The sequence below is a fragment of the Gymnoscopelus microlampas genome (assembly GCF_963454915.1).
Source record: "Gymnoscopelus microlampas genome assembly, chromosome: 2".
Classification (NCBI taxonomy): Eukaryota; Metazoa; Chordata; class Actinopteri; order Myctophiformes; family Myctophidae; genus Gymnoscopelus; species Gymnoscopelus microlampas.
The window spans coordinates 37,454,283-37,464,282 of NC_139939.1; the positions used below are offsets into that span (position 1 = coordinate 37,454,283).

Here is a 10,000-nt window from a genome sequence, read left to right on the forward strand (position 1 = left end):
GTGCTTTTTAGGGCTCTTCCTCTCTCTCTTTAACGCATTTGATAAACCGGCTTTATGGGCAGAAAAAAAGAGAAAGCGCAAGAAAGGCGGTTTGATTGGAGGAAGGGTTACGAGGAGAGAGAGAGAGAGAGAGAGAGAGAGAGAGAGAGAGAGAGAGAGAGAGAGAGAGAGAGAGAGAGAGAGAGAGAGAGAGAAGAGAGACAGATGCTGGGTCAGGAATCGATCAGGCAGAGAGCCTTTGTCCGTGGGGTTGGTGGTTTGATTTTCTCATAATACCACAAGATTTGTCACATCTGCCAGGCTTTGTACCAGCTTTTAACGGAAGCGAGGAGCGGAATAACAGGATGCTAGCGGACTCCCCTCAGAGTCAGAGACACAGCGAATGAGAGAGAGGCAGCCGAGGAGGGAGAGAAAGGGACTGAGAGAAAGCTGGAGAATGACAAAGTGAGAGAGAAAGACAGATTGAAAGAGAGCAACGTGAAGACGCACAAGAGAAACAGGGCTGGTCCCACATTTAGAGTTTTGAGCTCCAGTGACACCTGACTTCTTATCATATAACAGTGTGCATATTGATCATAATGTGTCACTTGTAATTCGTAAATGAGACTGCAAGGTGCCTTTAATATTATGAAGGTGTAGACTCCTTCATAATAACAATACTGTGAAATCTCATTACAGTTCCAGCATCTCATTAACTTTCTAAGCCTTATACTGTATAACAAACTCACTGCTAACGGAGAGTGCTGCTTTCTGTTTACTTGCTGGCAAGAGACATCATATATACAGTATATTTATACTGAAAATACTCTATTCTGATTGGCCAGAGGGTGCCCATTACTGATTATTGATTGGCTGGATTCAGTCTGCCTAGTGGGGACAAAAGTCAGATCACAGCCCCTATTTTCATCGACAGCACAGCAGTGGAAAGGTTCAAGTTTAAGTTCCTCAGCATACACAGTAAGGAGGACCTCAACTGGGGCACACACACATGTGGCAGAAAAACGCTCAGCAGCAACTGTACTGGATCTGTCGTCTGAAGAAGTTCAGAGTGGGCCTCTGCATCCTCAAGCTGTTCTACAAAAGCTCCATCGAGAACGTCAGACTGCGTCACCTCCTGGTATTAGAACTGCCTGGAAAGCCCTACAGAGGGTGGTGCAGACGGCCCTCCAGCATATATACGAGAAGCAGTGTGTAGTAAACGCTCAGTGTATCATCAAGGACAATCATCACCCCAGCCACAATCTGTTTACACCGCTACTACGACCACGGCCAGACAAGCTCTACCGCTGTATCAAGAGTCATACCACCAGATTTCTGAACAGTTTCTATTTAGCTGTCATTAGACTGTTGAGCAAGCCCTGAACACTGCCTGTCGTCAGACTGGCCTGCCACACTGGTACTTTCCTTCAGGTTAGATTACTTACGTTACCTTCCTTCATGTGGATTACTTTACTTATGCAGACTACTTTCTGTTATATGGACTGCTGCTCTATAACTAAATTATACATAATGTTTTTCACTCTACTCATACAGAATAAGGAACATTTGATTTGACCCATTTCTATCCTTGTTTTAACTTGCTCTTCCTTCTATCTCTATTCTTCTTGCCTTTCCTGAAAAATACAAATGCTTGAATGCTTGAGCTTGAACGAAAAAAAAAGACTTCAGTTCACCCACTTCTTTACACCTGTACACCTGTGATGTGACAATAAAGCTCATTCAGAGGACTCAAGAGCCAATTTTAGCCTCCACATTTTGCATTACTTTTTTTGACAGGCGCATGGCTTATCCTTAGTCCATCCCTATGGGGTTGAGATCTATGCTGGACCAGGTCTTCACCTACACCAAAAGGAGCTAGCAAGAAATATTTCATAAGCATTTTCCATGCACGTGGTTTGATGAAACTACTGTAGTGCGCATACGCGCACGCGCGCACACGCACACACACACACACACACACACACACACACACACACACACACACACACACACACGCGTGCTGTGTTGGGCCCCTTTGAGCAGACAAACACACACAAAGCACAATCCCTCTTCACACTGCCTTGGACACAGGTCACACAATGGCTATGGTGAGGTTAGGGTGGACCTGCTTTTAGGATTAGTCTGTGAGTGCACACTCTCCATTCAGTGTTTACCAGTTTAAAAAAAGAGACTTGACATAGATTGAACAGCACCAGACAGGGACAGAGTTGAGCAGGAGGAGTGGTGTGGACAGAGTGGACAGAGGGGGAGGGGGGTTTGTCTTACCATTTTTCTCAGATGTACGCCGTTTTCATTCTCTGGCCTGTACCTGCAGAAGATTACATCTTTAAGACTTTGTCGAGTCAGGACGGCACAGCAACTTAAGCCCGTCCTTTTGACCTAAGCATTGCAACTAAGTTATTTATTACTGATGTCAAGTATTCTTATGTCTGAATTTATATATTAGGACTTATACACAGAATGGATTACAGTCTGCGGTATTGAGAGAGAGGGGGCTAAAATGGTAGGGTCAGCAGAAAGATACACTGTGTTATGGCAGGCGGGCAAATAGAGTGCAAAGCCCCAGAACAGACAGGTAGCCAAGTAAGACGGACAGACTAATCCTAAAGTAGGTGTAATGTGTTGACCGAGAGGGATATGATGAGATGAGGAAGTACTATACAAATGGATGGAAGGTTTGAGGAAGGGTGTTGAGTGACAATGGTGACTGTAGCCAATGTAGACAATCTACTAGGAGTACTAAGGCTATTGAGTCAATTTGGCGTATGTATGTGTGTGTGCGTGCGTTTTATTCTTATCAGAAGTGAGGCTTGTTTTTTGTCGTTAGTGTGTCAGTCTACAATGAAGTTAATGAGAGATTTGATTGGGATAAGTCTTTTTCATGGCAGGCGTGTGTTAGGGGGAATATATCAACAAACACAAGAGAAGTCTACTGACAGCCAGTGAGCGCTGATGACGGCAATCACCTCAAAAAAGAGAAAGAGAAAGAGAGTGAATGGGAAAGGAAGAGAGATAGGAGGAGGTGCGGTTACCTGCAGCCGGCTCCTGGATCTTCTCCCTCTTCCGTTTCTTCTTCTTTCCCTAGAAAATATCCAGGGGAACGCTTAAAGTGTGGCTCCAGCACTCACCCTCACTAGACCACTCTCATAGTTCCTGCTGCTTGTTTTGCCATGTTCACTCATCCCCCGAACAGGCAGCCAACCAGCATCCTCCAAACTCCGACCCAGCAGCCAATCGTCACGCAGAGAGGAGGGAGGTGTACCAACCCAGAGGTTCTGACCTCTTCAAAAACATCTTGGGATACTTTATATGTCTAAAAATGTATGCCCAAACCTGTGTGTGCGTGTGCATGTTAGTACTACTACATTTACAGTAGGTGCACAAGATAGGTGCCATCGGCAACCACTTTAGTAATTATGTTGTCAAAGAGCTTGTGCAACTATACCAATACTCCTGAGCTGTACAAAACCCATTCCCCGTATAAAATTGCACCTACAGCACAAATTTGAAAAAAAGAAAAAAGTGCTTCTCTTTCACAAGTTTTTTTTTTGTAAATAATTTCACCACTGCATTATTATTACCACACTTTTATGTTCTACAAAGAAACGTTAACTACCACCCACCCGATGCCGTGCCAAGCTTTACGTTCTCTTCACAGCAAACATTAATAAGAAGATCAATTTAAAAAAACACACTCTCAACAGTATTACAACACTCTGGCAATGACGGGCATAATATTTTCCTCCTCACTGGTGGTGGTGGTGTGTGTTTAAAGAGAAGTGTGTATGGATTTTATAGCTTATGTTAAATCCCTGGGGGTGAGACTATAGGTATAGATAGCGCCGTTAACAGTCGCTCTAGTCAAATATGAGAAGCACGTTGGTTTCCCACTGCAAAGTCTGCTAATCCACTTATTCATGGCCTAATCTGCCTTCCACCACTGTGGCAGACGGGGAGAGGAAAAGAGAGTGGAGAAGGAGAAGGGAGATGAGATGGGAGACCAGGGAGAGTGGGTGAAGGAGAGAAGAGTGGGGGGATACAGAACAAGGAGAAAGAAAGGAGAGGATGAGGGAGAGGATGTGAGAGAGTATGGGGGAGCAGAGTGCAGACAGGGTTATGTATATGACGCACCACTGTCTTTTGAAGTTGGCCTGCATGTTTGTATACTTGTGTGATCAAAGTTAACCACTTTCAACCTGGCATCCCTATTTTTTTTACATTTTTTCTAGATTTACCAAAATAGTGAAAATAGCTAAAAGAATCTGCAATGCATCGTGAGCTTGTAGATCGGCTATTTTCATTATTCATTGTATGACATGGTATCCCCTGCACTCTTCCTACAGTCCGTCAAAACGAAAAGAAAATATAAATACGCGTAATAACATTAATCTTCATTAGGGGTGTTGGTGAAGCCCCCTCCTCCCGGTGCGTGGCGGTTTTTGGCAGCAGATTGGTCAGAGGTAGAAGGAGGGAGAGATGCTGCTGGCTGTCCGAGGGGAGGCAGATAAACACCGCAAAGCACGTGGGTGGTGGTGGAGTGAACGTGAGTGCTGGAGCCACACACTTTTCGGTAAAAATAGCAGGCATTCACAGTTTCTTACACACGCCTCACGCACACACACACACACACACACTCAGCTATGTAGACCTTGATTGGAAATTCAGTTTCAGCTTCACCCAACTGATTGCTGCTCAGATGGTCATGATGAGCATTCAGTCGGGTTAGCCGTTAGAGGTCGACACATATAATGGGCGGACCGGGGGAGGGGGGGGGGGGGTGAACTGGTGATCATCTGATTACCAGACGGCCTCTACCCACCTTCCCATACACTGTACACTGTGAAATCCAGAGCATGACCCGTGAGAGTCTATTTGGTTCCATTTGTTTGCTCTCAAAGAGTTACAGGCATGTACACATACACTGCCTCACACACGCAAATGCAATAATAAACATAGACACACATGGCCATGCACACAACACTCACAGAATTGTGTTTGTATAGATTTTTAAATCAAACTAAACAAATGTGGTTGTATGTGTGATTCTGCCATGGTAATTTTCTGACACTATGGATCAATCTCACATTTGTCTAAAAGCTCCAAACTGATATTACAGCACATCAAAGACTAGCATAAGCATTACTGGGCACTTTTCTCTTTTACTCCTGCACCAATAATGTGGCATGGTGCTACGCTCCATTATGGTGGAGATGATAACATGGACAGAGAAAATGTGTGCAATGAATTACACATTAAGCTGAGACAAAGGAGCCTCCAACACGGGGGCCATTAGCACAGAGCGGGCTAGCATGAATTAGTATTGGAACTATTGTTCGGCCATTTTAAGAACGAGGCGTGCAGACAAAGAAATAATTTGACCGACATAAATTCACACACATACGCTAACAGACAAAGAGGCACACGCACACACGCACGCACACACACACACAAACAAAGAACTACATAAACAGAACACATACACAAATGCCAACAATAGCAGACAAAGAGATCAAGCAATATGAGATCAACACATACACAGCTCTCTTTCACACTGCCAGTCTGCTCTATTGGTACTTACATAATTGTCTCGGGCGGACCAGCCGGGGTAGAGTTGCATGTGGAGCTGCCTTTCCTTGCGGGCTAACTCGTAATACTTAGCTTGCTCTTCCCGAGATAAAGCATGCCACTGTTTTCAGTACAAGGGAGATTAGAAAAAAAAAAGAAGGAGACAAGAACAGCACACAGTCAATTACTGGCATGCACTTTCATGTTCCCCTCCAACAGGACGTGTGCGTTTTGACTTCCAAATGATCGGTGTTAAAAAAAAATTATAATAAAAAGTGAGAGGGGGGAAAAAACCAAGGGGAGACAAACACACTGAATAGATTAACATGCACAAGAGTCGGAGAGCAAGAAGAAAAAGAAACTGATTTCATATCAAAACACTGGTTCCAATTTAGCTGCGCTTTTTTATACAGCCTATGTCAGCGAGCCATTACCCTATGCACGCCGCAGAAACTGGGGCTTTGCTGTGGCTGGCTGCCTCCGCCGCCAGCCCTGTTCGTTAAGGCTTTTAACATGGGCTCTGTGGTTCCACTTCTCTCCCCCCAATCCTCAAAAGGAACAAATTTTGTCATTTCCAACCATGCCATTATCCAGGCATATTTTATTAAAGCCAATTTGACTGAACGTCAGTAAGACTACTAGGCCGAGTCTGTAACTGTACTGGTAACAGAGGAGAGTTACAGTGCCACGGTGATAGTTATGACAATAATTATTGCCGGTCCATCAAAGAACCTCCATGGTAATGGAACAGATGTGCATTTTTTTGGGGGGGATATTTTTGAGACCAACTGAAGTCTTGTGACAAATCTCTGTAAGACCGGGACCTCTTGGCCATCTACTTCAAGTAGGGATCAAAGAGGTCAGCGTTCCCCCAAGCTATTTCCGAGGCATTAGTGCATCATTACTAGACAATGGAGACAGAGAGGAGATGGAGAGAGGGGGTGACATGCAACAAAGCCATGACTTTGTGACTTTGTCTTTGAGCACTGACTGACTATAGGCCATCACGATGCCCTGTGGTTGTGCTTTAAACATGATCACTCTACGCTGCCCCGAATAAAGATGGGGGGCACCAGCTTCTACATGGCCCTTAACCCTCGAGTTGGCACTGAGACATCTACTCCAGCCTGAAGAGGTACTGTATACCACTGTGTGCCAAGGAAATTGGGAATTACTAGACTTTGACCTTCATTCTTTTTATGCTAGTTTATATTCGCTCCCTTTAATTTTTCTGTTCCTTGTTCTGCCATATGTAATGCACTTTGAATTGCATTTGTGCATATATCTAATCTATCTGTCTATCAATCAATCCATACTGTATACATATATTGCCGTAAACTGGCAGCCTGAAGCACCCCCCCCCATGCTTTCATCATATTCAGTAAAAAAAAAACTATGAGGATAAAGGAGGACAATGCGCTGCCTACCCTTCGTCCGAGGATCTGGTTGATGGCGGCGCTCTCCTTCAGCGTGCACTCTGCCACCACGTTGGCACGCATCTCTTTCATGTAGAGCATGAAGGCGTTGAGCGGTTTCTTGATGTGCGGTCTCTTGGGCTCCTGCTCCTTTCTCTGTTCATGTTGGGGTTTCCTGTTGAAGCAATAATACCAAAAAACACAACCGGGATGGAGGTAAAGACCAGGCAGAAAAGAATACAAATGTGTTTTTTGTTTATTTATTACCACATGTTGCTGCTGCACTTTTGTGCCATCAATAAGATAACAAAACATCTTCAAAGTCATAAATTACAAAAGGAATGGACTCGTGACTTACTTGTTGAGAGGCAAGAGTTTTGTGGCAAGATACTATATTCTAATTTGTGGTCTAAGGGATAACGTGCAAGAGAGAATTATCCACAGCACTAAGGCAGAGTAGAGGACAAAGGCAACGGGAAAACGGGGAGGGGAGGTGAGTGGTGGGGTTTCTGTTGTGGCGCTATGGTGGCAGTAGGGAGCGGCAAGGGTCTGGTAGCTCTCAGCCAATGGCAAGACTGCGTGCGAGGGGTGCTGCCACGCCATGGAGCCCGGCCCCGGTCCTTTAATCATGTGCAGTTGGACGTACGGTCGCACGCTTTCAAGCACAGAGATTACTTCACCAGTAATGGCAACCAAACGGTTTCCCTCCACAACACATTGGCAATCGCTTAGGACCAAATGTGCACTGCTCACATACACGCACACATGCATATGCAGCAACATGCCTAGACTCAGTTTGGTTAGGATTTGTGAGATATGTTCATATAATTATATGATGAGTTGTCAGCACTACAGTAGATGATGACTGAGGCAGTAGGACAAGTGTGGGACAAGTGTCTCCACATAACATTCACCCACACACACTCATGCACAGAGTTTGGACCTATTCTTCACAAGCTTACTTCTGAATAATCATTTTTATACCAACACAACAGAACACGGCTGGCCATGCATAATGGAAATATTGGCGATAACCACTTCCAGGCACTCAGAGCATTTCCCCACTCCAGGGGGGGAGGGGGTGAATTTGTGAAGTCTAGTGCGGGCGGCCAATCTAGAACCTGTATCGGTAGCTGGCTAAGTGTGTCGTGATGCCTGAGGCTAAATGAAGCATGGGCCCTCTTATCGCTGCAGCATGGCCCCTGTGCTGCTTATCTACTCACATCAACAGAACTTGAACAAGGGAACTCTGGCTGGGGGCTTGTACAGCGATGCCCAGCCAAGGTGGGACATACTGCTGCTACTGTGCTGGGTGCACAAATACCTGGAAGTGTGTGCTGTGTCTGGGGAGGTATATGTACATGTCTGTGGAGATACATATGCATGTATCTGTGGCGGTATATATATACATCTGTGGAGGTACAGTATATGTGTGTGTGTCTGTGGTGGTATGTGTGTGTGTGTGTGTGTGTGTGTGTGTGTGTGTGTGTGTGTGTGTGTGTGTGTGTGTGTGTGTGTGTGTGTGTGTGTGTGTGTCTGTGGTGGTATGTGTGTGCCTGTGGAGGTATGTGTATAACAGAGCAGGGCCACTGTTTGGGGGACTCACATGTTCATCAGGTCAGTTTCGTGCTGCGGCTCGTGTTTGACCTGTGGATTGACGATGGCGGGGTGTGGGATCCCTGTGGCATGGGGCCCCGGGGGGCCAGGGACCATATGGTGAGAAAACCTGCAACAACAGCAGCACACAGTGTGCATTTTTGATTAATAACAGAGAGGGAGAGAGAAACTAAGAAAGAAAGAAAGAAAGGAACAGAATGCGCTCTTGATGTCTGTGCGTCATATTTATCGCTACCAACAGAAATAAAAACAAGGCAGAGACAGTGATGATGAACATCACATGTTGCACACAGTCCAACAAGGACACACGCACACACACACACACACACACACACACACACACACACACACACACACACACACACACAGACACACACACACACACACACACACACACACACACACACGTACAAGGAGACAAATCAGTGTGCACATGCACGCGAACACTTCTTTGCCTGAGTAACGCTCGGCATGACATTTCAGCCACAACAGAAGGAAGGGAAAAGATGATTCTGTAGATTGTGTCATTGCTCTGCGGTTCCCCTGTGGGAGCCTGTGGGTTGAGTGTGAGTCTCTCTCCGAGGACTTCCATTAGTGCTCACTGGTGACTAACTTAATGGAGCACTGATTTCATTAAGCTCATTCCCACAATGCAACACCGGTGGACACGCTTTTGTACACATCATCACTGATGTCCCGAAAATTACCCCTGAAATTGTACCGACTCGACAATATAAGTAATCAATGGGTGCTGGTGGAAGGGTGCATTGTGCAAAATGTCAAAGCTATTACAGGTATTCCGATTCAGGGGTATTTGATCGTGAAGATGGGAGGGGGGGGGGGGGGGGGTTGGATTGGAGGAAGCCCAGGAGGGGAGCATCTGGGGTTTGATTCCCGGTCTGATCCCACACCTCACATCTGGCATCACTCACAGCATGCCTAAAGCACTGTCTATAGTAGCACTGAGCTGAGAGAGAGAGAGAGAGAGAGAGAGAGAGAGAGAGAGAGAGAGAGAGAGAGAGAGAGACCAGGAAGGCAGGGAGAAAAGGGAGATAAAGCCGTGGTGGGGGTAGAGAATAGGCGAAAGATAGAGAAACGGAGAGAAAGGAAAACAGAGATTTTCTACTGACAAAGTCAGTAATAAAAGGAGTAGTATATAAGACCTGTGTTGGAACGAAACACTCTTCATATAGCTTCACGTGTCGTGTGGTCGGGGGAGAGACAAGTACTTGCAGAAACATTTGAAAAGGCGAGGAAAGCAGCCATATGGTTATGCAGGGCCACGCCGTGTGCTGATGGGTTTGACATGTGCTGGGCACACAGAGGTTCCCTGTGGCTAGAGCAGCAGCACCGGTGCTGGTGGGCTGGGGGGGGGTGAATCTCCCTTCTTATGGTTTATAGGG

General features: G+C 45.7%; 1 protein-coding gene across 1 annotated transcript in view; it reads right to left on the reverse strand.

Moving 5' to 3' along the window:
- Nucleotides 1-10,000, reverse strand: part of lef1 (lymphoid enhancer-binding factor 1) — a 63,258-nt gene that overhangs the window by 14,393 nt on the left and 38,865 nt on the right. The window contains exons 6-10 of the mRNA XM_084073353.1: nucleotides 8,587-8,706; nucleotides 6,993-7,164; nucleotides 5,579-5,686; nucleotides 3,033-3,081; nucleotides 2,266-2,308 (exon numbers count right to left, since the gene is read on the reverse strand). Coding sequence (XP_083929479.1) covers nucleotides 2,274-2,308; nucleotides 3,033-3,081; nucleotides 5,579-5,686; nucleotides 6,993-7,164; nucleotides 8,587-8,706 — 484 coding nt within the window. The 3' untranslated portion in view covers nucleotides 2,266-2,273. The remainder of the gene's footprint in view (nucleotides 1-2,265; nucleotides 2,309-3,032; nucleotides 3,082-5,578; nucleotides 5,687-6,992; nucleotides 7,165-8,586; nucleotides 8,707-10,000) is intronic.